At 50.7% G+C, this 27176-nt stretch overlaps 1 protein-coding gene across 2 annotated transcripts in view; it reads left to right on the forward strand.

Annotated features, from left to right (window-relative positions):
- AHCYL2 (adenosylhomocysteinase like 2) overlaps positions 1-27176 on the forward strand; it is an 81374-nt gene that overhangs the window by 37864 nt on the left and 16334 nt on the right. Inside the window, exons 1-6 of one of the 2 annotated variants that reach the window (XM_032687278.1) lie at positions 13099-13242; positions 16378-16486; positions 22386-22529; positions 23185-23285; positions 23978-24080; positions 25480-25574. In XM_032687278.1, coding sequence (XP_032543169.1) covers positions 13114-13242; positions 16378-16486; positions 22386-22529; positions 23185-23285; positions 23978-24080; positions 25480-25574 — 681 coding nt within the window. In that variant the 5' untranslated portion in view covers positions 13099-13113. Of the gene's footprint in view, positions 1-13098; positions 13243-16377; positions 16487-22385; positions 22530-23184; positions 23286-23977; positions 24081-25479; positions 25575-27176 lie in introns of those variants that run through there. The other variant, XM_032687277.1, reaches the window with a different exon arrangement.

Raw genomic sequence — 27176 nt, forward strand, 5'->3', positions numbered from 1 at the left:
ATATTATATATACATGGTGTATATATATTATATATTATATATTATATATTATATATTATATACTATATATTATATATGCATGGTGTGTATATATATTATATAATATATATTATATATTATATATATATAATATATTATATATACATGGTGCATATATATATTATATATATATAATATATAATATATATATTATATATACATGGTACATATCACATGAATGACAGAATTATATATTGTAATTCTATATTATTAATACCAAGTTATTGGGGGTGGAGGGCATGTATATATATATATATACCATATATATATATATTATATATATATACACACACATATATATATTATATAATATATATAGATGGTATATATAATATATTATATATATTATGTATGGTATATATACACATGGTATATATAATATATGTATATAATATATAATTCAGATTTATGCAGTGCTCTGTTCTTTGCAGCTCCATCCTGGGGAAGCTTCAGGCTCCTCTGAAAGCTTGGGAGCAAAGCAACTTCGTTGGGATCCATGGGAAGAGGGGAAATCCCACGAATGGCTCACGGGGCTGACTCCCACCATGGAATATTTTCGTCCCTAATGGCAAAAAGAAGTTCCCCAGGCAAAAAAAATGATGGCCTGGGTTGGGTTGTAGCTTCGATTCAGCACAGGAAGGTTGAGGTGACTTGAGTTATGTTGTGATTTCTACCAGCACTGAGCAATGGTCCCGTTGGGATCTCAAGAGCAGGGATTTGTGTGAGTCCCAAGTCATGGGAAGGGCCCAGTCCTTAGATTAAATTGTTTAAAATACTAAAATAAGCATAAAAGTAGGGGATAAATTTCAGAGCAGCCCTCTTTACAAGGGCCTGGAGGGACAGGTCGCAGGGAGTGGCTTCCCAGTGCCAGAGGGCAGGGATAGGTGGGATATTGGGAAGGAATTCCTGGCTGGGAGGGTGGGGAGGGGCTGGAATGGGTTTCCCAGAGAAGCTTCCTGGATCCCTGGAAGTGTCCAAGGCCAGGCTGGAGCAACCTGGTCTAGTGGAATGTGTCCCTGCCCATGGCAGGGGCTTAAAACTTTGGAAATGTTGGGTTTAACACCCCAAAACCTGTGGGCTGACTGTGGAGTGGGGGCTCCTCGAGGCTGGGTGGGTTGAGGTTGTTCCCACGCAGCGTTTTCTCCATGGGAAAGCAAAGACCTCGGGTCCATCCGCTGGGATCACGTGGGATAATCTCCCTGGGATTCAGGAACGGCCCCTTAAAGGTCAGTGAAGCCTCTGGGACTGGGGTGGGAGCTGCACGTGCAGTGGAATAAAATCTGCCGGGATTTCCCTGGAAAAAGAGCTCCGGGAAGGTCCCAACCTGCAGGGGCTGAGGGAGGAGTGAGGATAAACCCAGGGGGGGTTTGGGTGGGTTTCAGCTCAGGGCTTGCCTTTGCTCACTTCACTAGGCCTGGCTTTATGTAAATTTATCAGCAATATATGAGGGAATGTGTTTCTTCCCCATTTTCCAGCTGTTCTGATCCTGCTCTTGGATCTCCTGGTCCTTTCTGCCCGGGAGGGACAAACCAGTGCTCAGGGAAAAGCTGGATTTGTGTCCATCAGTCTTTAATCTTGGATTTGAAGGTTTTTCCTTTCCTGTTTGACACACTGTGACTTTCTTCCCATGAGAAAAAGGCAAGTCAGGGAGCTCTGGGCTGTCATTCCGTGTTCCAGGGGATTTTTGATTACCCCAAGGTCCACTGATTAAAGCTTTGCTCATTAACTTCATTTTCCCTCTCAGGGCGTGGTTTCCTCATCAGTTGTGGCCTTTTCCCAGGACTCACCTTTTGAGGTGTTCCCTGGGAGCTTTGGGGACAATCGTGGAGTCATGGAATGGTTTGGGTGGGAAGGGACCTTAAAGCCCATCCAGTGCCTGGGATTAAACCCCCTTTTTCCTTGGGCAAAAATGTTTCCCATTTCTTGAGATTAAAAACCTCTTTTTCCTTGGGTAATAATTTTTCCTGTTCCTTGGGCAAAAATTATTCCCATTTCCTGGGATTAAACCCCCTTTTTCCTTGGGCAGAAATGATTCCCAATCACATGGGCAGGGACACCTTCCACTATCCCAGGTTGCTCCAAGCCCTGTCCAGCCTGGCCTTGGACACTTCCAGGGGCAGCCACAGCTTCTCTGGAAAATTCATTCCAGCCCCTCCCCACCCTCCCAGACAGCAATTCCTTCCCCATATCCCATCTCTCCCTGCCCTCTGGCACTGGGAAGCCATTCCCTGTGTCCTGTCCCTCCAGGCCTTGTCCCCAGTCCCTCTCCAGCTCTCCTGGAGCCCCTTTAGGCCCTGCCAGGGGCTCTCAGCTCTCCCTGGAGCCTTCTCTTCTCCAGAAGAACATTCCCAGCTCTCCCAGCCTGGCTCCAGAGCAGAGGGGCTCCAGCCCTCGGATGCAGTTCCCACATTCCCAGTATCCAGCAGCTGTTCAGCTACAGAAGCCTCTGAATTCCCAGCAATAAATTGCTGCAGAGGTGTTGGAAGAGGAGAACATCCAAGCCTTCCTCGTGCAGATTAGGACTTGTGTCCTTGTTTCCCTGAAAGAAAAATAGATGTCAAACGTGGAGCCATTTTTTGGGGAAGGCAGGCATATGGACAACTTCTCAGTGCCAAAAAAACCCCCATCATTTCCCTGTGGCAATGAAACATTTTTGCCCTTTCTTGTGCTTCCTGACCCCTGGGTCTTGTACTGAGCTCCCAGGGGCTGGGGAATGTTTGCTGCATCAAAGGTGTGCTGAGAAGTTCCCCCCAGTTCACCCAGGGAAGATATTTTATCCTTTTAAGCCTGATAATGAGAAATCCCCTATTTCAGCCGTTCCTGGGACATCCGTTAATTTTCCTGTGCTCCACAAAGGGGACACGTTCCAGCTGGCTGGTGTCACCACGCTCCCGGTGGCTCTCCTTGCTCCCAGAGGATGGAGAGACATCTCAGGCTGTTCCTCAGGGATAGGTGCTCATCCCTCCCTGCTCCAAGCAGCTTTTTTTCCTACTCATCCCACCAGAGTGATGGTATTTTGGGATTATTTCCAGCAGGGATGGTGCTGTCTTTGAGGAACGGCAGGAATTCCCGTGGTGCTGCCTCATCTTCTCCTTGAGACCCCCCAGCTGGCTTGAACTGGGTCATGGATTCACATGGAGACGTTTGCACATCCCTGGAGGATTTGAAGGCCCGGGAAAAATCAATGTTTTAGAGGAGAAATTCCCTCTGATGCCGAAATCTGGAGGCAGGATCCGTAACCAGCCTGGTTCCAACGCTGATCTGTATTCCAGTGGTGCTTCTGGACACCCCTCATTTGAAAAGGAATAGGAAACAGGGAAGTGAGTTCCCTGTTTGTTGTTCAGCCCCAGCACCTCCAACACACTCACCTGACTTGTAATGCTGAGCAGGGGAAGATCTTCCCCTTCCAAGTGCTTTGAAACCACGTTTAACCTCGACTAAACTCATCCCCCTGGTTGGATGGACCCTCATGGATCGAGCTGGATCCTCCTTCCCGAGCTGGAAGTTCACATTCCAGGGATTTCATGGGGTCACAGAGACCAGCACCTGCTCTGGGACAGCGGGGACTCAAAGCTCACCCTCTTCAGGATACTCACAGTTCTGCACTTGCTCAGGCCTTTGGGGGCAGGTTTAGGCACAGCTTTGTGGGAAGGGAGGTGACATTAACAGGTCGATTCACAGATTTTTAGCTATTGAGTGATTTGTGTCTCAGTGAAACCCCCGTGCAAACAAACATCCCCCTTTTTGGGCATAAACACAACACCTCGACCATTATGTTTGAATTTCCACCTGATCCTGACACAGTTAAGACTAGAACCTGACACCAGGAGCTGCCTGTGAGGCCGGGCCTTGGTGTAAAGCCCGGCCTTTGCTTCCTGCACACCCTGAACCTCAGCGGAGCTGCTTCAGCTCATCAGCAACAAATAAACCCCCGAGGCTGGGCTGCCTGGGAGGCCAAGGGGGCAAAGTGGGATCAGTCAGCAATAAATGAGTCCTCAGGAAGTATTTGGAGGAGCTGAGCAGGATGAAATTTTATAGGTGTGACGGAGAAGCCTAAAGGAAAGCGCCTTCAAAATCTAGTTTTGCTTGTTTTTTGCTCCGTTTCTCCCGTAGGGGAAGAGGAATATTTGGCTCTGTATTGCAGAAACGTGATATCCACCAGGAAAACAAGGGAGCAGTGAGGTGGCACAGCCTGGCAGGGCTGGTTTGTGCTGCCCAACTCACTTGGGAAGGTTTGGAAAAGCAACAGTGGGGGAACAGAGGCAGTGCCGAAGTTCTCCGGGTGATGCTGCACCAGAATCTTCTGGTTGGTTGGGATGTGTCGTGATGGGGCAAAGGGGGCAGCTGGGATTTCAGAGAATGTGAGTTTGGGAACAGTTTCAGAACAAGGAGTGAGTGGGGTTTAGGTCCAGCTGGTGGGATCAGTGAGGTTGATGGAGACCATGGAGTCCAACCATGGAGTCCATGCCAAGGCCACCACTGCCCCATGTCCCCAAGTGCCACATCCACAGGGCTCTGAAATCCCTCCAGGCATGGGGACAACCCTTTCCAGGAAGGAATTTTCCCCAATATCCAACCTGACCCTCCCCTGGCCCAGCCTGAGGCCGTTTCCCCTTGGCCTGTCCCTTGTTCCCTGGCAGCAGAGCCCGACCCCCCCCCGGCTCCCCCCTCCTGGCAGGGACTTGCAGAGCCAGAAGGTCCCCCCTGAGCCTCCTTTGCTCCAGGATGAGCCCCCCCAGCTCCCTCAGGAGTTTTCCAGCCCCTTCCCAGCTCCCTTCCCTTCCCTGTACACGCTCCAGCCCCTCCAGGTCTCTCCTGTCTGAGGGGCCCAGAGCTGCCCCCGGCATTCCAGGATTTCTCCAATCGATCAGGGCTTAAACGCTGGGATTTTCCCGCGGGCTCTCGCTCCCCCTCGTGCCTGCGCGGGGCTCTTGCAGCCTCTCAGCTCGAATTCATCCCGTTTCCCTGTTCTTCCAACATTCCAGCTTTGAGGGCTGGCTCGTTCCCGTCCTTCTGTCAGGGAATCCTGCCCAGCTTTTCAGCAGGAAGGGCAACCCGTGTTTTTTTGAGTACTCCAACAGCAATTGCTAATTCTGGCTCTCCAGTCAGGACTTTAGTCCTGCTCAGCCTTTGGTTACCGAAAACTTTATATTTACTGAGGTTTGAACCGGTTTTTGCTCTGAAACACATTTATTTTTTAATAATAAATGTTATTTGAGTCAAGGATGTCGGAAACCACCATCCACAGGCAACTGAATATTGGGGAGCACCAGGAAGGTTTTGTTCCCCTGTGTTTTCACTGTCTTCACCTCTGACGTGAAGGATCACGTTAAGGAAGGAGAAAACAAGTCCTTGTTTCCTCATTCTTTCCTTATTTCCTCATTCTGAGCTAAAACTTCCTGAAGGACTGATCCCAGGGAAGGGACCCACGCTGGAGCAAATCTGTTCCTGAAGGAGTGACCTCATGGAAAAAAGGGACCCTCACTGGACCAGGCAATTCCTGAAGAGTTACCCCTTGGAAAAAAGAGACCCTCACTGGACCAGGCAATTTTTGAAGGAGTGACCCCATGGAAAAAAGGGACCCTTGCTGAACCAGGCAATTCCTGAAGGAGTGACCCCATGGAAAAAATGGGACCCACGCTGGAGCAGTTCCTGAAGAACTGCAGCCCATGGGAAGGACTCATATCAGGGATTTTCCAGCCATAACAATTCCATGATTCCATGTTCTGCGCCGGGACAGGGATGTGAGCGCTCTGGAAAACCCTTTACTGGCTCCATGGGAATATGTCTTCTGTGCAAAACCCATACCGCTGCTTTTTTCCTGGGTCAAATTAAGCTCAGGATTGCTTGGAGCTGGGAATGGGATTGTCTGGAGCTGGGAATGGGGTGGTCTGGAGCTGGGAATGGGATGGTCTGGAGCTGGGAAGGGGGTTGTCTGGAGCTGGGAATGGGATGGTCTGAAGGCAGCACCGAGCAGAAGCTCCTTTCAGTCTGGAAGGGTGAACTTACAAACAGCAAGAAAATATCCCCCCAAAACATGACCAGGTGCCAGCCTTTCCCACGGAGCAGGGGCATTCCCGAGGGGGAACAGCAGGGAATGCTGCCAGCCCCTGCCGGGGCTCCACCCTGGTCGCTCCATGGCTGGGAATGCTGCTGGAATTCCAAAGTGGGCTCAGAAAGCTGCTCGTTAATTCTTGGGGGCGGAATTTTGAGAGTTTCGGTGGAGTCGAAGCCTCAGCTCGAGTGTCCAGCGCTGCAAAGAGCAGGATTTGGTTCCTGTCCCGGTCCGGGATGTTGTGGAGCTGCCGGGTGTGGAATGCTGCCCTTGCAGGGGCGGGAGATCCCTTTGCAACCGCTGCGTCTCCAAAATCTTCCCTCCTGTGCTCTTCGCCTCCCGAGTGTGCTCAGCAGAGGGAGCTGCAGCCCCGCCGGCCGCTCCATCCCGGCTTTTCCCCGGGATCGGGCTGGAATGCCGGGCGTTCTTACACATCCATCTCGGGATTGGGAAGTTCAGGATCCACCTGGAGCTGAGCGTCCTTCGGCTCTCGGGGTGTCCACGTGCAGTTCGGACTGAGGCAGCAGGACCTTGGGATGGTGCCAGGTACAGCCCTCGTTGCAGGAGACCTCCGGGTCTAAATCCAGGGATATCTCTGGGATCCGTCGGGATCTCAGCGCACCAGCAGGCGATGGGTGGACGTCCCCTCCACGCCACGGGGAGCCTGCCCTTGGCTCGGGTGTTGAGCAGAGCTGGTGGGAAATCCCAGCTGTGAAAATGGGCTGGATCTGAGCACTTCCCCGGAGTGGGATTTTGGTGGGAATGAGGGACCGAGCTGCCCTCGAAGGCTCGGATGACGAGGCTGGATCGTCACGGAGACCTCGGCTGGGAGAAGATCTGCCCCTGAAGCCCCACTGAGGAGCTCGGGGGGGGAGGCTTGGCTGCTGCATCCCACTGCATCCCACTGCATCCCTGAATGGGAGCCTGAGGGATTCACCTCGGGAGATGTGGGGCAGCGGCGCCGGCGCCTCCGCTTTCCACCTGCCCGAGTGGATGGTGAGTTATTGACCTTCCCACTCCAACCAGCACCCAGCCATGGAGGGGGCTCCATTCCTGGAGGGAGCTTTAAGTCTCTGTGTGGGTTTTACCTGGAATGAGGGTCGTTAAAGTCGGAGATTAACGAGCTCATTGGAAATGGCCGAATGACGGGGGGCTGGTCCCCCCCAGTCACCCCATCCTGCAGATCTGTCGTGTTAACAATTAATTTTTGTAATGATTTTGGGGCCGGCGGGGAAGAGGAGTGGGAGAAACCTCCTTGTGTCCCGGGAGACTTGGAATTCCACCGGCAGCCGCTTCAGTTTTGATCATCAGCTCAGGTTCTGCTGTCGCCACGAAACCTCCAAAACTCGGAGCTGCCCCTCGGGGCACCGTGGTGGTTCAGGGGTTTAGAATCCACGGCAGCAGGCACTAAAAAATACACTTTTCCCTGCTTCTCTGGTGGAAAGAATTCCCAAAGCAGCTGGAGATACAATGACATTGCCCCAAAAACCCATCGGTGCTCGGGGACAGGGGATTTTGTGCCGGGTTGGCTCCGCGTGTCCCCCCGGGGGTCTGTCGGTGTTGTGGGGTCCAGAAATGCTCCTGATGCTCCAGGAGGACTGAAATTCCAGGTCAATATTCGTTGTTTCTTCCCAGATTCCCCCTCACATCTCCGGCTTCTGGTCTGGGAGTCGTCCCTCCTGGTAGTTCTTCTAAAAATACGTGGATTATTGTAATAAAAAGTGGGAAATCTGGTGCTGCTACGAGGGGATTTGATATTTATCTACAAATAACGTCCATGCATTGGGTTCAAATGTCATTATTCCCCTTTAATATCCAACTTTTTGAATCCCACTATCCCTTTCTTAAGATTTGTGGATTTTTGTTGTTGTAAAATTCCAGTTTATTGTCCTGCTCCTCACTCATTTTTAATAGAGAATGATCCTTTCAGCCTTCCTCCAAATTATATCATACTTATGTAATTACATAATATATTTATACATCAATATATATTATATAAATTATATCATAAATATGATATAATTTATATAATATTATATATATATTTATATTTTTACATTATCATATAATTTATATCATATTTATATGATAGGATTTACCATATTTATATGGGAAATTAATTTGGCATTTTAAGGGTTATCAGTGACAAATTTTTGCAATTCATTTGCTGTTTCAGATGTGGATTTTTAACTGCAAAAGTGTGGAGTTCTCCTTAAAAACAAGCAACAAACCTCCCCCTACAGATCCATCCCCCTCTCTCATTTTCTCCATTATGGATTTAGTACCTCTGGGATCAGAACCAAATGACAAAAACTTTATTTAAATAGACTGGGTTTTTTTTTTCCTCATGGCCTCAGTAATTGCCTTTTCCAGCACAATTTTATGATTTTATGGACGGTTAAAGCTGCTGTGGCACCAAATCCATCTCCAGAGGGCCCAGGGTTATGTCCTCCAGGGATGTTTTTAATCAGGATTTTTAACTTGCCTGATTTGCATTTTATGTGCTTTCTGGGGTCAGCGTGGGAGTGAACGGCCACAGTTCAAGAAATAATTAGGCCCGAGCCTTAAAGTGCTCATTATCTTTAAGGTCATTATTTCAATGAGCCTTTTAGGTCTTAATGTTCTTGCCAAGGTCCTTCCTTTGCCTCAGTTCACCTCTCCTAATTAAATATTGGAAAATGCCTTGTCAGGGAATGGCGGTGACGCCTTTGCACGGCTCCTTGGAAAAGCAACAGGTTAAAATGGGAGTTTTCCCACATTCTGGAACTCTTGATGGTCGAGAGATCTGGGATCTGGGATCTGCAAACCCAGAGCTGGGATAAAGTCTTGGAATCACGGGATCATTTGGGTTGGAAAAGCCCTCCGGGCCCATGGAGTCCAACCCTTCCCCAGCACTGACCCGTGTCCCCAAGGGCCACATCCACAGGGCTTGGAAATCCCTCCAGGAATGGGGACTCCCCCCCTGCCCCATGCCAGGGCTGGAGAGCCCTTTCCAGGCAGGAATTTTCCCTGGTATCCAACCCAACCATACTCTGCACCCCCAGCAGTCAGGGAAGGACTCCCGTGTGTGCTCATGGGCCAGGAATTCCTCACCCCTCATCCCACTGGAGGCTCCAAAGGAGGGGAAATTCCAAATTTTCAAAGCTCCTGGGAATTCTGCAGCGTGTGGGGCAGGAACACCTTTTGGCTTTGTGTCTGGGGAAGGTTTCAGGGTGTGTCATGGGGGGATGGTTTAATGAGCTCTAATTGCACAGTCTAATAATCGTTAGGCAGTGAACAGCAGAGGTGTTCATTTTGCTGTGGCCTTTTCCTTTTTCCCAAAAAAACCCCAGGTGTTTTAGGGAAGCTTGTGCTGCTGGGTAGTGTGATGGGAAGGAGCTGTGAGATCCCATGGGATGCTGGCTGAGGATGGGATCTGGGAGTGCTGCAGGTGCTGCCCTGGCTGGTGATGACTCAGCAGGTGTTTCCCATCTCCAGCTGCTGAGATCCCACATTTTTCTGGTATAAAACACACCTGACCCATCACTGCAAGTTGAGGGAGTAGCTCTTGTTGTGGGGCTGTGCCCCACAGAGGTGGGATGGACTGATGGATCTGCTCCACAGCTGGAGGAGGAGGTTTCTCTCTTCCTTGCCCTTCCTTTGTCCCCAGTGGAATTTCCTGCTTTAGGTATTTGCTGTTTTCTTTTTTTTTTTAAGGATTTCTCCTCCCTGCTCCCACCAATTCCAGCAGCAGGGATGGCCCCATGCTCTTGCCATGCCTTGGATTTAAGTGCTGCTGTCTGTTACCATGGAAGTGGCTCTGTCAGGGAATGCCAAGGTGTGCCAGCCCTGGAAGTGTCCAAGTGTTGGATGGGGCTTGGGGCAACCTGGGACAGTGGAAGGTGCCCCTGCCCATGTCAGGGGGTGGCACTGGGTGATCTTTAAGGCTCCTTCCAAACCATTCCATCATTCCATGGTCCAGCACTGGTGTGATGCCTCCAGGAATCAGTGATTTGACTTCCCAACACTCCTGGAAATCCCTCTGGCCCAGGTGGGTGGCTCCTTGTTCCTGTCCTTTCTGTCCCAAGCCCTGCAGGTAAAAGCACCTTTAACCTGCACATTCCCAAAGGGAAGATGCCAAAGGGTTAAAGGTGTGTGTTAATCCTGGAGTTGGTGTCTATGTGACCTTTTCCCTGGAGAACTTTGGAATCTGAAGCACTTGGAGCTCTGGCGAAAGCTTTGGCTCGGCGAGCAGCGCCCTCGGGATTCCACGTTAATTTAAGGCGTGTGAAACCAGGGAATGAGCGGCTTTGGACAGCCCTTCCCTTGGAGTGATGAGATCTGGGAGGTGGATTGGGAAAGCAGAAGCTGCTGGAGCTGAGGGATGCAGCTCCTTCCCAGCACGGAGAGGGTTTGGCACCGCTGAGCCCAGGGAAGGGAGCCGGGCTCTGCCAACCCCTCTCCAGTTTCCCAGGGACAAGGGAGCAGGAGATGAAGTGTCTGCTTGGCAGCAGCTCTGGAGCAAACCAGCTTTCCCTCCATGAATAGGGATGAGAGGGCAGCAGGAGGAGGGTTGGGCTGGGAGCTGCCATCCCTGGGCTCCAGTGGGACACCGGGATGATCCTGTGGGTCCCCTCAGCTCTGGACACGCAGCTGGGAAATCATTTCTCCTCCAGCCTTTACCCTTCTTTATTTAAAAAAAGAGCAAATTGATTTTATTTCATGGCATCATCAATAGATGAGATGTTTTTCCCACTAGGAAAAGAGTTCCCAGGAAGTTTGTGGCCAAGCAGTGGCAGTTCTTGGAGATCACCTTCTCCTCCTCCTGCTGTTTCATCCATGAGTAGATGGATTTTAACTCGCTCCATAACCTGCTCTTTCTTTCCCAAGTTTATTTCAGGTGGATTTGGAAGCTGGAGAGCTTGTGCCCCCTTAATCCCACAGAAAACTCTTGTTTTCTCCCTTGTTTCCTTAAAAAAAACCCAAATATCCGTGGCTAAGAATCAATTTAAAACTCTCTGGCTACAAAAACAATTTACTGGGGTTGAACACGGTTCTCCCTGGTTTTATCTGGTTGGCCCAGACTGACACAGGAATTGCAGAAGATTCCTGAGCTGTGGAGTGGAGGTGAAGGAAAGAACTTTTATTTTTAGAGAATATTTATTTATTTTTAGAGATAGGTTTTCTTAATTTTAGTGTCTCAATCTCAGCTGAAAAAAAGGCTTTTTTTTTTTTTTTTTTTTGGTCCAGAAAAAGCCTTTTGATTTCTCAGTGTTTTGATGTGACAACCTACTGGGAAAGTAGTTGGGCTTTGGTGGCACCATCAGGATGGGCTTTGTACCCCCTTGAAGGGCTTTTAACCAATTTACTGAAGTGTCTTCCTCAGGATTTTGCAGGAAAAGGGTCACCAATAATGGTCCAAATTAAAAATTTGCCTTGACAACACAACACTGACCTTAAGTGTCAGTTGAAGCAGGTGGTGCTGATCCCAGCTTCAGATTCCTGACATTTCTGTGCTAGAAATATTCCATATTTCAGTTATTCTGTAACTGAGGAATTCTGAGGGGTGTTTTCCCCCACAAAGCAGGTGTTGCTTTCATAGAGCCCGGGAATTCTTATCCTTTTAGTAGATTCCTTGAAATTTGCCAGGGAGATGGAAAATGCCATCCTGGCACGTCCTGGTCTGCAGGAACTCTTTGGAGGAGCCACTTGGAATCAGTTTTCCCTGGCAAGTGTGTACCATCCTCTGGACAAGTGTGGCAGTTGTTGAGGAGCAAGATTAGGTCAGATCAGTGGTAAATGAGCTGTAAATCAGGTGTGTGGGATCCTAAATGGAGCTGGGGGAGCTTTGGTGTCACAGTCAGTCAGAATTGGTGTTGAGGTCAATCCATGATGCCCCAGCGCTTCCCAGCTCCCTCTCCTTCTGAAGCAGATCATGGAATGGTTTGGGTTGGAGGGGGCCTTAAAACCCATCCAGTGCCACCCCCTGCCATGGGCAGGGATACCTCCTGCCATCCCAGGTTGCTCCAACCTGGCCTTGGACACTTCCAGGGATCCAGGGGCAGCCACAGCTTCTCTGGGCAGGATGTTGAGGTTCTTTATGGGGGTTGTCCTTGGTACCTTGTCAGGGACAAAAATCTCTGGATAGCAGCTCCAGCCACTCAGTTAAAGGAATTGTCCTGCAGCGGGTCTGCTCCATCCACAGCCTTTTTCCTGCTGCAGTAGGAACCTGCAAGGTGGGAAGAGACCAGATATAAGGAAGAAATAATTGGAAAAAGGAAGGTGGGGAGGCCCTGGCCCAGGTTGCCCAGAGAAGCTGTGGCTGCCCCTGGATCCCTGGAAGTGTCCAAGGCCAGGCTGGAGCAACCTGGGCTCGTGGAAGGTGTCCCTGCCCATGGCAGGGTGGGACTGGATGGGCTTTAAGGTTGCTTCCAACCCAACCCATTCCATGATCCTAAAAGGAAAGGTCTGGTGCGGGAACAGCGGGATGGGAGTGGGAGTGTGGAGTGGGAGTGTGGACCCTTCCAAGGGCAAACTGTGCACTTGCAGCCGTGGGGGGCAGAGCGAGGACCCACACAATTAAAAACCACTTTGCCACGTACCAAATGCCTGCGTTGTTTTAGTTGCTCATTAGTTAATTTTCTTCTAATGAGGCTCCATTAACGAAACCATCTGACATTGCGGGGCTGGGGGGGGGGGAAGAAAACGGAGGGGGGGGAGAACCCGAGTTAAAAGAGCTTAATTAGCAAGTTAATTATAGCGAGCAGGGAACTGTTCTGGTTACATAAATAAGGCATTGTTATGCACACACAAGCCAGGCCACGTTCAAACCGGCCGCCAACTGTCTGGAGGTCGGGAACCGCTGTAATTCCCCGCGGAACACAAGCGGGGCTTGTTTGCCGGGACGCCTCATTAAGTCTTGGGGTCCTTCCCTGCCAAAGGGGAGGAAAAAAAAAAAAAAAAAAAAGGGAGTCTGAAAATGCCAGCGGTTCCTCCCCTCCCTCCCTGTGCCTCCACCCCGCAGCTGAAACCAGAGCGGGATGGGGAGGTATAAATGGGGGGGGCATTCCCGGTTCCAGAGGGACGCGGAGCGCGGGGCCGGCGGGGACACGGCCATGCCCAACAAGAAGAAGTACAATGTCAACGGGGACTCGGGGATCAAAGCCCAGGTGAGGGCACTCTTCAGCACCAGAACTGCGTTTTTCTATTCGTGTTTTTCCTCTCTTTTCCTCCTCCTTTCCTTGCTGTTCCCCCCCCACCCCGGTCGCTCATTTCTGGAGCCGACTGCTCGGGGAAAATCCCCGATCTCCGGAGAACTTCTCTCCATTTTCCCTTGGGAGCAGGTTTCAGCGATGGAGTTGAGCCAGACACGTGTCTCTGGGGTTGTTCTTCGGAGCACTGCAATGGAGGAGGAGATGAGGTTGAGAGCAGGGAGATTCTCCAGGAAAACCTTGGATGACGGGAGTGTTTTTTCTCAGTGAAGGAGCACAGTTTTGTGGCAGGAACCCTGGGTGGAAGTGAGACCTGGCTCATTTGAAATGTGGTGAGCACACACCTGATCTTAGGAGTCGTTGGCCTTGCACATCTGGAGGGGAGGTTTTCCAGCTTGAATTGGTTTTTCCTGCTGGAAGTTGAAAGCAGCGGCGCCTTGGGAGCAGGTTGGGCTCCTTAATCCAAGGAGCTGCAGCTCTCAGAGGCTTCAGAGCTTCTCCTTGGAGCTCCAGCCTGTGCAGGTGTGGCTGTTGCCTTCAGGGATGTTTTGGTGTGAGCTGGACGAGCTCTGGCTGGAAACAAATCACTGTTCTCATCCATCCCCATCTTGGATGTCCCCTGTTCCTGGCTGGAACGCGGCGTGTTGTGCCACCTGTCACCTCGTGGGATTGCTTGGGATTTGAGCAGCCTGGTCTAGTGGAAGATGTCCCTGCCCATGGCAGGGGGCTGGAATGAGATGATCTTTAAGATCCCTTCCAACCAAGCCATTCCATGATTCTATGGAATTCCAGCAGCCCTTCCTGCCCACTCCCTCTGTTGCTCAAAGGACGTCAGTCAACGCAAGGTAAAATCAGATCTGAGCCTTGGCCTGGCCCCTTCCCAACATTTTCCTTTCCTGGAGCTTCCTTCGACCTCTTGGGGGTCAGTTCCTTGCTCAGCTAAAGCTAAACCCATCTTGTGGTTTAAAGGGTTTAAACCCTGAAAGGGGTGGAGGCCAGGGCTTATTATAAAGCCTAGTTCTGGTTCTGCCTGATGTGGTTCAGGACTGACTTTGCTTAGTCTCGTGCTTGGTTTTGGATGTGGAAGGGCTCAGAGAGCTCCGAGTTACCAGTGTTGGTGCACTACCTGGGACAGTCACACGGAGTGTCCTTGAAGGGAAATGTTAATTCCAGTACAAATGATTCCCCGTGGTTGGAATCCCAGCCCATCCCAGCGTCGTTTCACACCGACAACCTGACGCTTTGATGGAGCTGCTCAGCCGTGGGGGGGGGGGGGGGGATTTGGTTTAAATTAATGGAATAAAAAGGAGGGGGGGGGAAAGGATGTTATTTCAGGCCAGTAGCTTCTTAGAGGAGGCACATAAAGGTGTGTGTGTGCAAAGCCCCCATCCTGCTGGGCTCGGGGTGTTAATCCTCCTCGGGGCTCTGGCTGGAACATGAGTTTGTCCTGGTTTTTTCCCCTCCCGTGTGTGTTTCCTGATCCGGTGTCGTTCTCTTGGTTGGTTTAAGATTAGCAGGGAAAAAAACCTCCCAGGTGCTGCTGCAAATCCTCTCCCAGCTCCTTCCCCTCCCCTCTCCTCCCAGCTCAAGTGCTGCCACTGAAACCACTGAGCTCGAGTTGGAATTCCCAGAACAGGGTCCAGTTCCTTCTGCTGAAATGACTCCTTGAAACAAGTGCAGAACTTCTCAGGAAACCCCGAGGGGCTCGTTAATAGACCCAAGTTAATGGGTTTCAGTAATTTGGAGATGTAAATATTTGACCCTCATTGCACCAGAACGAGTCAGTTCGTGCTCGGAGCAAAGTCCAAGCGACTGGAAGTCGTGATTCCAATTTCCCTGAGATTTAACAGGAATCATGGGTGTAGTGGGGACATCAAGGGTTGGCTCAGGAAGAGATGAGCACCAGAAGTGGAAATATCTCCTCAAACTCTAAGTTTTAGGATATGTTTGGACATGGCCCAGTAGCCACATACAGAGAAAACTGGAAGAGGGTGGGTTTAGATGGAATACTGGGAAGGAATTGCTGGCTGGGAGGGTGGGGAGGCCCTGGCACAGGTTGCCCAGAGAAGCTGTGGCTGCCCCTGGATCCCTGGGAGCATCCAAGGGCAGGTTGGAGCAACCTGGGCTAGTGGAAGGTGTCCCTGCCCATGGCAGGGGATGGCACTAGATGGGCTTTAAGGTTTTTCCAACTTTTCCATGAATTAAAAGGGATGCTGAGGTGCTGTGAGATGTGTCTGATGCATGTGAAGCCCCGTGGAGTTGGTGCTGATGTGAGCAGGGAAGAGTTAAGATAAGTCCAGCCCAAGGTGCACATCAAGGACACAGGAGGGCTGAGTCTCTACTCTAAAATCCCCAAAATCACCTGTAAGAGCAGATATTTGGCTCATGGGAAAACCTGGATTTGAGGAAATAAAGAAATACTGGTTGCTTGTTCCTCTTTGCTGTTCTTGTCAACCAAAGGCTGGAGGAAAACAAAGCCCAGAGAAAACGATTCCTCTGTGAATACCGGGGTTAAATGTCATTCCCCTGATAAAAAATGGGAAATTTGCTTATCCCTTCTGTCCTGGTGTGCTTGGAGCAGATCAGCTTGGCTGGCTTAAATATTTATCTCTTGTGCTCAGGGTCTTGGGGGGATCTGAAATCTTCATTCCTTGGTGGTGATAGAGATGGAAACAGGTTTTAACTCTTCACTGAACAAAACCACCAAATACTGGTGTTAATCCATTGCTGCAGCTCCTTGTGGACGTTCCTGGGAAATCCAGCTCTCCAGCCTGGAGAATTTCTTGGATTTAATGGCTTATCCCGAATTTCTTGATTTGTTGGGTGAAGTTGTGTGCTCTTAAATACAGTATTATTAAATACTTGTATTCTGCAACGGGGTGGGTTGGAGTGACATCTCTAATCCCTGCTGGAGGGTCTGGAATTAAACAAAACTGGGAATTTTAACGTGTCCTGTCCCCATCAAACAACAGGAACTGTGGTTCAGCCTGGAGCTGGGATGGTGTCGGTGTCTGCTCGAGGCTCTGGGTTCCTGGGGTTAATCTCCTGCTGGATGTTTGGGATGTGACTCAGCTCCCTGGTTTCTCCCCACAGATCCAGTTTGCCGACCAAAAGCAGGAGTTCAACAAGCGCCCGTCCAAGATCGGCCGCCGCTCCCTGTCCCGCTCCATCTCGCAGTCCTCCACGGACAGCTACAGCTCAGGTGAGGGGGGCAGCTCTCCAGACTCTGCACACCCTGGGGTTTTGTCCTGTCTTTCCCTCAGGGATCTCCCAGATCTGCTGGGGGTCGGTACTGTGGGGAGGGGAGGCGTGGAAAGAGGGTTGTTGCTTTTTTTCCTCGTCCTCGCGTGTGGTTGGATGGAAAATCAATTCATTCTGATGCTCTTAACGCTTCCCATCTCTCCTTGTAGCCCTCATGTGCAGGTCCTGCTGCCTTCCTTTTCCTTCCAGGCTCAGCAAAACAACATTTCTCCATTCTGTTCATGCTTCCTTTCCTGTTCTTGAACAAATCCATGTGGATCCCACTGTAGGTTTGGACTTACCTGTTGCACGTGGGATTGGAGTCTTTGAAACAGCAGTGAGGACCTTTGAGGGCCTTTTTGAAGGTGTTTTTCCTGCTGGAGTCTGAGCAGTGAAACTCTCTGGATGTGTTTTTGGGATATTTGGTGGGTCACAGTGGGTTTGAGGAGAGCCTGGGTAGATATTAGGTAGTTTCATGGAAACATGGAATGGTTTGGCTTGGAAGGGACCTGAAAGATCATCCCATTCCAAGCCAGGGACACCTTCCACTATCCCAGGTTGCTCCAAACCTCATCCAACCCGGTGAGAGGTTTAAAGCTCTGGTTTAGTTAAGTGTAAAAGCCTCTGGAAACTCAACATCCAGCTCCTGGCTGATGGCTCAGAGACACTGCCACAGACCTGGCTGGTGGCCAGAGCTCCTCCTGAGCTCCTGCATGGAAACCCTCCTTTGTGTTTCTCCACTCATTTCCCTGGTCCTGAGGATATTGGAGATGAGGGGACAGAACCATGCTGTCCTTTCCAGAGGGGGGCATCAGCCCAGGCTCTGTTCCCACTTTGGAATCCACAGCTCCATCCAATCCCTGAGCACCAGGGAGTGTTTTGTGACTGTCGTTTTCGAAGAACTGTTGTTCTGCTTGGCCTGGCCTGTGTCATCGTGTTCTCTCCTGGTTCACAGCTGGAAGAACTTGGAATATCTTTGGGGAATTCCCCAGTGCTCCTTGCAGTCACCATCTCCTGCTAAAGCATCAGCAGAGTCAATTAATGAGCTTGTGGGAATAATGAATTTCCCTCCTCCTGGAAGTGGGAGGTTGGCAGCCAGGATGGAAGACTTCAGTTCCCAGGGTGGCTGCAGGATGGAGGGATAAATCCCATTGGAATATCTTGGTCTTTGTTGTTTCCCTTCTCAGACTGAACAGTAGCACAGTCTGAACAACTCATTGAGTTCTCCTGGGGTGGGAAAAGGCTGGAAAAGAAGAAGCATGAGGAGAAGAGAGGGAGGGGAAGATTCACAGAATTGTTTAGGTTGGAGAAGCCCTTGGGCACATCGAGTCCAACCATCCCCCAGCACTGCCAAGGCCACCACTGACCCCTGTCCCCAAGTGCCACGTCCACAGGGCTTGGAAATCCCTCCAGGGATGGGGACTCCATCCTGCCCTGGGCAGCTGTGCCAGGGCTGGACAGCCCTTTCCAGGAAGGAATTTCCCCAATATCCAACCTGACCCTCCCCTGGCCCAGCCTGAGGCCGTTTCCCCTTGGCCTGTCCCTTGTTCCCTGGCAGCAGAGCCCGACCCCCCCCGGTTCCCCCCTCCTGTCAGGGACTTGCAGAGCCAGAAGGTCCCCCCTGAGCCTCCTTTGCTCCAGGCTGAACCCCCCCAGCTCCCTCAGCCCCTCCTGCAGCTCCAGACCCTTCCCAGCTCCAGCCCCTTCCCTGGACACCCAAGAAGTGCAGGGAGGTCTCAAAGTTTTGAGGTGATGGGCATGAGGGAAAAACAGACCCTAAACCAAGCAGCTCTTCCCTGAGACCTTCTGGGAAGGCAGTTTTCCAGCATCCTGGCCCAAAATTCTAGGGCAGTGCCAGTGCTGTTGCAGTGATGCAAGGATGGGTGTGCAAACAGCTGTGGGTTCTTGTTCTTCCTGCCCATCAAAACTGGAATAATGAGGGTGGAGAGGCCCTGGGATAGCTTTCCCAGAGAAGCTGTGGCTGCCCCTGGATCCCTGGAAGTGTCCAAGGCCAGGTTGGAGCAACGTGGGCTCGTGGGAGGTGTCCCTGCCCACGGCAGAGGGATGAAACAACAGGATCTGTAAGCTCCCTTCCAATCCAGACCGTTCCATGATTCCATGGCAAACCACTGTGGAACATGAAAAATTCATCTCTCAGTTGCTGTAAAGTCCACGGAATGACAAAACCAATGGTGCTGATCCCCCACTTCCAGTTAGAATTCCAAGTCTCTTATTCAGATCTGCCACGAGCCGCTGGTTTTCTGTGATTGTTCCACTTCATTTAAAGGGACTGATTTTTCTCACTGGGGAAATTAATTGTTTTCTGCCCCGTTTGGGAGTGATTTATTCGCCCCAGGACACACTTGGGTGTTTTATCAACATCTGCTGCTGCCAGCCAGGGAAGGGCACCGAGCTGGGAGCTCTGCTCTGGAGTCCAGGGGGGGTTTGGGTTAATTTTACTTAAATTTTACCTCAATTTCACGAACTGTCCTTTCCCTTTCTGCCAAATTCAGATCATTATCTGCTCCAGCAAAGATTTGGGGGGATCAGCTGGTTTGTAGGAGCCCAGCTTTGAATGCTCAGACACTCAGCAGCGTGTGTGATGCACCATGTCCACGTTCTGGGAGTGGGATTGGAACAGGAATATCTGGAATTCAGCTGGAATTCAAAGTACAAATAATTTAATTTAAAATGCTCCACGGCTCTACAGAATTGCCAACCCCAGGCAGGGAGTTTTCATTAATCAACTTTTGGGTGAGTTGAGATGATAATTAGGAGGCTGCCTATCCATCAGGAAAGGAATCCTTTCCTTTCTGTGTTTGTTTTTCATTTGACAGAAAAGCAGAGGCAAAACTGACTATTACAAATTATTACACTGTTCTATTACAGTAATGATATTCATTTAATTGCCATAGTTGTGTAAACACTTTAATATATTATATGTGTTTAGCAGTAAAGAACAATCTGCACAAGAAAATCTGGCCACTCTAGGCAGGGTTGTTTGGTTTTTTTTGTTGTTAAAAAATTACTTTCAGCCCCCAGAACCAAAAATGGCTGGTTTTAAAGAAACCTCCACCCAGATTAACTGTCTTCAAGGAAATAATCCTCCTTGAACTAATTAATCCTCCCTTCTGGAGTCCTTGCTGTCCGAGAGTTTGGGTTTATGTAAGGTGCCTTTTTGTTATTAATCCGGGCTCCTGGGCCTGCAGGGTTGTGAACACTCTGAATTCGGGGCTCCAGGGGGGACTTTGCAGGGTTGGACTTGCCTTTCACACCCCTCTGAGGATGGAGCCTTCCCAGAGGAATTCCAGCAATGCCTAATTCCCCCCGTAAGCGGCTCAGGATCCGTGTGGGTCTCGGGGAGCCTGGTGCTCCGACAGGACCACACTAAGCTTTTTTTCCTTGGCATCATCCAAGTGCTTCACAGGAGCCAGAAGGGACAGGGACCCCCTCGTTGGGTCCTGCAGGAAAGACAAACCCACGGCCTGGGGTGGGGTGGAGGGTTTGACTCCTTGGTTTGGGGGGTTTTTTTGGGGTGGAAATGCCACCAGAGCCGTTCTGGGCAGAGGGAGGTTTCCTTTGCTCCAAGTTCTCTGCAGGGGCTGTTGGAATCAGTCACAGCTTGAGGTCTGGATGCCCCTGGAAAGCTCCCTGGGAGCTCTAGGTGGTGGTGGAGACCACAGGTTCAACCACCTCCCCATGACAGTGTAAGAACCACTCACCCTTCCTGCTACCGAATTCCTAACTGAGGTAGAAATGGGGAATCTGTCCTGGGCACTGGGGAGAACAAATCCCTTGGGCTGTAGAGCATTCCCCCCTGGAAACTGTGCCTGTGGTGCTGGGGAGGACAGAGGGCTCGTCAGGGTGTGGGGTGTCCATCATTTGGAGCCATCCATGACACTGGCCAGCATCCAAGGCTGTCATGGATCAGGCTGTTCCACCACAGAGATCCTCCTCTGGAACAGATAATGTGATGTCATGGATCAGGCTGTTCTACCATGGAGATCCTCCTCTGGAATAGATAATATGTCTTGGATTGGGCTGTTCCAGCACAGAGATCCTCCTTTGGAACAGATAATGTGATGTCATGGATCAGGCTGTTCCACCAAGGAGACCCTCCTCTGGAACAGATAATATGATGTCATGGATATAGGGCTGTTCCACCAAGGAGACCCTCCTCTGGAACAGATAATATGTCATGGATTGGGCTGTTCTACCACAGAGACCCTCCTCTGGAATAAATAATATGATGTCATGGATGGGGCTGTTCCACCAAGGAGATCCTCCTCTGGAACAGATAATGTGATGTCATGGATATAGGGCTGTTCCACCAAGGAGACCCTCCTCTAGAACAGATAATATGTCGTGGATGGGGCTGTTCCACCACGAAGAAACTCCTCTGGAACAGATAATGTGATGTCATGGATTGGGCTGTTCCACCACGGAGATCCTCCTCTGGAACAGATAATGTGATGTCACGGATTGGGGCTGTTCCACCACGGAGATCCTCCTCTGGAACAGATAATGTGATGTCATGGATTGGGGCTGTTCCACCACAGAGATCCTCCTCTGGAACAGACTGTTTGGTGCCATGGACAAGGCTGTCCAAGCAAGGAGATCCTCTTGTGGAACACTGAGTTGGACAACAGGTCTCGGGTTCATTTTACAAGTTCCATGTGATCTGGGGAGTAAAGGCTTGGAGTAAAACTTCCAGGCAGTTTAATAGGGAATGAGGCTTTTGAGTTGGGTCCTGGGAAGGTCCTCTGGAAAGGGAAGAGGAGCAATGGTTTCTGGTTCATCACGTTGCTCTGACTGCTGGTGCCTGTCCTAAAAGATGGAAGAGGTTTGGCTTCCCGCAGTAGGGTCATATTCCAGGGGAAAACATGGCACAAATAATCTCCTCAGCTGATCCCAAGTGGAAGCAGAAGTGGTAGTTAATTCATCATGACTCAAACTGAAAATGGATGTGATTTTACATAAGTACACATGATTTTAGTAATAAAAATAAATAGGAAGGGGAATTTCTAACTCCGTGAAGGGCTTTTCCACGGACCTCCACTGTCCATAGTCCAGTTCCATAACCAGGAGTTTGGAGGGCACTGATAGGAAAGGAAGACAGTTTTTGACACATCCATACCCGGTCTTAAACCAGCAGCTTAATCTGATTCCGTGGGACCATGATCCATATGGGATCAGGTGATCCATGGCTCTCTAACCCATTCCTGAAGTCCTCCAGGGATGGGGAGCCACCACCTCTGGGGACAATCCATGCCAGTGTTGTGTCATCCTCCCAAGGAAGGAGTTTCTTCCTCACGAGTTTCCTTGTGATCCTCCCAAGCAGCAGCTCCTGGTCCTCACTGAGGAGCATCCAAACTGAGCAAATCCAAGGACTGGGAATGCCACCATACCTGGATAATCATCAACTCACAGCCTTCACCAGGATGCTGTTTGGAATGGAACAGGGCCTTGTGTCTGTGCTGCCTTAAACTACAGCTTGGGAAGGACTTGAAACAGTCCTGGGTGTCTTTGGTGGCTCCCTTAGAGCTGTAAAGGCTTAAATTTTGGGAAGAGAGATGGGAGAAGGCCACGGAGATGGGCCCGTGGAGGACATGGGCACCGTTAATTACCTCTGGTGTGGTGTTGAAGTAGGAGGAGGTAAGAGTGAGGAATTCACCCCAGGTAAAACTGCCTGGGGAGATGGTCCCTGTGGGAGAAGGGCAGATCCCAGCTGAGGACAGAGGGAGGTGGCACCTGCACATGGAGAAACACATCCATGGCCACGCTCAGCCGTGGATCATCCACAGGTGCTTTGGCCCCAGGGAATGTTTTGTCCTGTTTCTGACCTCTTTTCCCCCCTCCAGCTGCCTCCTACACAGACAGCTCCGACGATGAGACCTCCCCCCGGGACAAGCAGCAGAAGAATTCCAAAGGCAGCAGCGATTTCTGTGTGAAGAACATCAAACAGGCCGAGTTCGGGCGCCGGGAGATCGAGATCGCTGAGCAGGGTAAAGGGGGCACCTCCCTCCAGCTCCACCTCATCCTGGGTTGTCTTGTGGGGTCCTTCCTTCCCCCAGATCCCCTTCTGAGGCTCGGTGTGTTGGTGTTCTCCTGATGCCTGTTAGAGATGGGAGAGCTTTGATGGGGTGTTGTGGGATGGGAGAGGAGTTACGGGGTTGTGCCGAGTAGCTCCAACCAAACAACTACTGAAGGGCTGTCCTACGGTCCAACATGTTTTGTTAAAATCAGTAGAGAAGATGAAATCCATCAAATAAATTTGAGCTTGATTATCTCCAGAAGTCCATAGCAAAGAGTTTAGGAAGCTGGAGGGACATGGGAAAAGAGGGGCAGGGCAGGAAGTCCCAAGTTCTCCTGAAGTCTGAAGCAGATTTTCCTCCAGCCTCACTTGGGAACTTGCAGGTAGAAATTTGAACATGGGATGGTGCTTCATCCGAGATAGCAGGGAGAAAATCCAGAGGGATATTGGGTCCTTTTCACTTATTTGGGCTTGCTCACAAAGCTTTGGCCTCTTTGAAAGCCGCCCCAGCTGTACAAGTTCATGGGAACACCAGACAGCGGGGCAAGGAGCGGTGCTGCAGTTTGTCCTTGCCCTCATCCCTCTTTCCATCACATTCATGGGCCTGTTTTCCCTTCTCCCTGCAGAAATGCCCGCGCTGATGGCTCTGAGGAAGAGAGCTCAGGGGGAGAAGCCACTGGCCGGGGCCAAGATCGTGGGCTGCACGCACATCACGGCCCAGACCGCGGTGAGGGCCGGCCCCGAACCCCACACGGGGCTGTGCCACTGCTGAGCCCCTACAACAGGCCCCAGGGGGTCAATGGGATGCACGAGGAGCTGGGAATTCCCCTCAGGAGTGGTTACTCCTGGCTGGATTTGGGACTTTGCTGAGTGAAATCTCTCTCACATACATATATACATAAAAAATATATACTTTGAAGTTCTTATTTATGGCAGCCTTTTAAAATTGTTTCACAGATGGTTTAACTGCAAAATTGTTTTCTGTGCAGCTTTCTAATGACCCTGATACTGCTTAAAACCAGCTTCAGGGGTCCCAGAGAATCACTGAATCCTGGAGTGATCTGAGTTGGAAGGGACCTTAAAGCCCATCCAGTGCCACCTCCTGCCACGGGCAGGGACACCTTCCACTAGCCCAAGTTGCTCAAAGCCTTGTTCAACCTGGCCTTGAAGCTTAAAACCCGCTTCAGAGGCCCCCAAAAATCATAAAACCATGGAATGGTTTGGGTGGGAAGGGACCTTAAAGCCCATCCAGTGACACCTCCCGCTGTCCCAGGTTGCTCCAAGCCCCGTCTGGCCTGGCCTTGAAGCTTAAAACCGACTTCAGAGACCCCCCCAGAAGCTTTCCCATGAATTGCAAACAAACCCCTCAGCTGTGTGTTGCTCCTTGTGTTGATCTTCCCGGTGTTTTTTGTTTCCTAGGTGCTGATGGAGACTCTGGGAGCGTTGGGTGCCCAGTGCCGATGGGCCGCCTGCAACATCTACTCCACCCTCAACGAAGTGGCTGCTGCCCTCGCTGAGAGTGGTAAGAAACACCTCCCTCCTCATTATTCCTGACTTTTATAAGAGGATTTCTTTGTTTTTATCTCATTTTTCACCTCTTAGACTTTTTTGCCCTTAATTATTTTTGGTTTGGAATAAACCCATACGAGGTAACGGCACACGATCCATCCCTTCCAGTGCTCTGGAAAACTTGGAATGGTTTTAATCTGGAGGATAAAAGGACGTGGTACAAAATAATGGTGATGCCCTTAACGAGCTGAGTGGGCTACCTGAAGCTGGAAGTTGTTTTGTTAAGAGAAACAAAGCTAAATTTGATTTAAATGCTGTAAATTTGAGTCAGAACTTCGGCTAAAAGGGGCGAAAGAGAGACTTTGAGGGGAGGAAATGATTCATAAAAAGGAAGCTGAGCATGTTGGTGCTCACCTGGGAGACTGAAAACATGTTTTACCTGGGTGAGGTCAGGGGTTTTACCTGGATAAGGTCTGGGGTTTTACCTGGATAAGGTCTGGGATTTTACCTGGATAAGGTCAGGGGTTTTACCTGGGTAGGGTCTGGAATTTTACCTGGGTAAGGTCTGCAATTTTACCTGGGTAAGGTCTGCAATTTTACCTGGGTAAGGTCTGGAATTTTACCTGGGTAAGGTCTGGAATTTTTCCAGAGTAAAGCCAGGGGTTTTACCTGGGTAAGCTTAGGGGTTTTGCCTGGTTGAGCTCAGGGGTTTTACCTGGTTGAGCTCAGGGGTTTTGCCTGGTTGAGCTCAGGGGTTTTACCTGGTTGAGCTCAGGGGTTTTACCTGGTTGAGCTCAGGGGTTTTACCTGGTTGAGCTCAGGGGTTTTACCTGGTTGAGCTCAGGGGTTTTACCTGGTTGAGCTCAGGGGTTTTACCTGGTTGAGCTCAGGGGTTTTACCTGGCTGAGGCTGGGAGTTTTAACCTGGGTAAGGCCAAGGTTTGACCCTGAGATCTGGAAGACCCAGAAACCAAACCCACCATCTTGCCCATTACAAGGTTTCACTCCCTGAAGCTTGGTAATAATTGCTCATAAATCAGAATATATTATAAATCATTAATTCATTAATAAATTAGTGGGCTGACATGCCTAACAAGCGGGCAAGACACGTAATTTTTGGGGGAAACCTTCATTTTGGAAATAAATATTATCATTTAGAGCGTGTCGGCCTCTGGTCTGGTGGTGGGTGCAGCTCTTTCCTGAGGGAGAGGAGGAAGTGAGGAAGGCTAAAGCCAACTCCCGGTGCTGCCTTCAGTGTGTGAATTCAGCGTGTGTGTCCAAAGCTTCTCCTGGAAGGGGGATGTGGAAAGCTCAGCCAGGACCGTGGCGGTGCCGGGAGCGGGGCTGTGGGAAGGGCCGATCCCGCGGGATTTGCCAAGGCCGTGCTGGCACATCTCCCCCTCTCTGTGCCAGGGTTCCCCGTCTTCGCCTGGAAGGGAGAGTCTGAGGATGATTTCTGGTGGTGCATCGACCGCTGTGTCAACGTGGAGGGCTGGCAGCCCAACATGGTGAGTGGGGTGACCGTGGGGTGACACCTGAGGGGGCCCAGCTCTGGTTTGTGGGTCCCTCGGGGTGGATGAGAGTGAACTGACACTGAGTGACCTCAGGGCTTTGGGGATGGGGGTGTCCCTGTCCCAGAGTCCCCAGGGATGGAGGTTCCTACTCCTGGACCCCCAGGGACTTTGGGAATGGGGGTATCCCAGTCTCAAACCCCCCAGGGATGGGGGTGCCCTGTCCCAGACTCCCCGGGGATGGAGGTTCCTGGTCCTGGACCCCCAGGGACCTTGGGAATTGGGGTATCCCAGTCTCAAACCCCCCAGGGATGAGGGTGTCCCTGTCCCAGAGTCCCCAGGGATGGAGGTTCCTGGTCCTGGACCCCCAGGGACTTTGGGAATTGGGGTATCCCAGTCTCAAACCCCCCAGGGATGAGGGTGTCCCTGTCCCAGAGTCCCCAGGGATGGAGGTTCCTGGTCCTGGACCCCCAGGGACTTTGGGAATTGGGGTATCCCAGTCTCAAACCCCCCAGGGATGGAGGTGCCCCTGTCCCAGACCCCTCAGGGCTTCGGGGATGGGGGTATCCCCACCCCTCTGGGATTTGGGAATGGGGGTGTCCCTGTCCCCATCCCTCAGGACCTTGGGAATGGTGGTATCCCAGTCTCAAACCTCCCAGGGATGGGGGTGTTCCTGTCCCAGACCCTTTCAGAGCTTTTGGGGACACCCCTCATGGCCTTGGGGATGGGGTATCCCAGTCCTGGATCCTCCCTGTGGGGTCAGGGAGAAGGTGGGTTAAATGGCTTCTGGGTCTTGCCCACCAAGGTTTTGTTGAGCTCCTTTCTAAATTAGCACAGCTGCCTTAGTGCAGAGTTTTCTGGGGGCTTAGTTTGATCCCAGAGTGTCTTGCTGCAGTTTAAATCAAACTCATTTAATGCACCCACTGAAAATGGCTCAAAATCAGTATTTTTTGAGACGAGGTTTCATCCCTTTTCGCCATTAAATTCTCGCCTTTGGTTGATGGGATTTTTCTTACTTAAGCAAAGCCTCTACTCCAGAACAACACTCAGATTTTCAGGTGATTTCCACACTTTGAACCTGCTCTTACTGCGGGAGCACAAAAACCTCAGGTAACCCAACTCTGCTCTGCTGCTTCATCCTGCCCTTGTTTCCAGGGAAAACAGAGAACCTGGGACTACGTGAGTGGAATAATTTTCAGCTGTCAAATGTGCTGGTTTCATCATGTTTCCCCAAAGCTTTGGAGCCCTGGAGCTTGTGATCTAAATTAGGTGGGAAGCAGTGGAAGGTGGCAGATAAACGCGGCTCCGGGTTGGTTTGTTGCCGGTATCGGCTCCTTTGAGGTGAGATTTTTGTCCCTTCCAGCCAAAGCTGTTCATTCCCTCGCTGTCACCTTTGAGAAGAACAGGGAATGTCAAAAAAATCCACCCCCAAGCTCTGAGCTGGAGTCTAGACAGTCTTTGAGGAATCACTTCCCATCCAAAATGTTGCTGTTTGAACAAGTCGACATTCCAGAAAACGCTTGTTTTGCTTTCCCAGGATCTGCTCAGACCCCTTCAGAACTGCTCCCAGAGCTGCTTCTGGAGCACAGGGATAACTGG

The sequence above is a fragment of the Chiroxiphia lanceolata genome, chromosome 5 (assembly GCF_009829145.1).
Source record: "Chiroxiphia lanceolata isolate bChiLan1 chromosome 5, bChiLan1.pri, whole genome shotgun sequence".
NCBI classification, from domain to species: domain Eukaryota; kingdom Metazoa; phylum Chordata; class Aves; order Passeriformes; family Pipridae; genus Chiroxiphia; species Chiroxiphia lanceolata.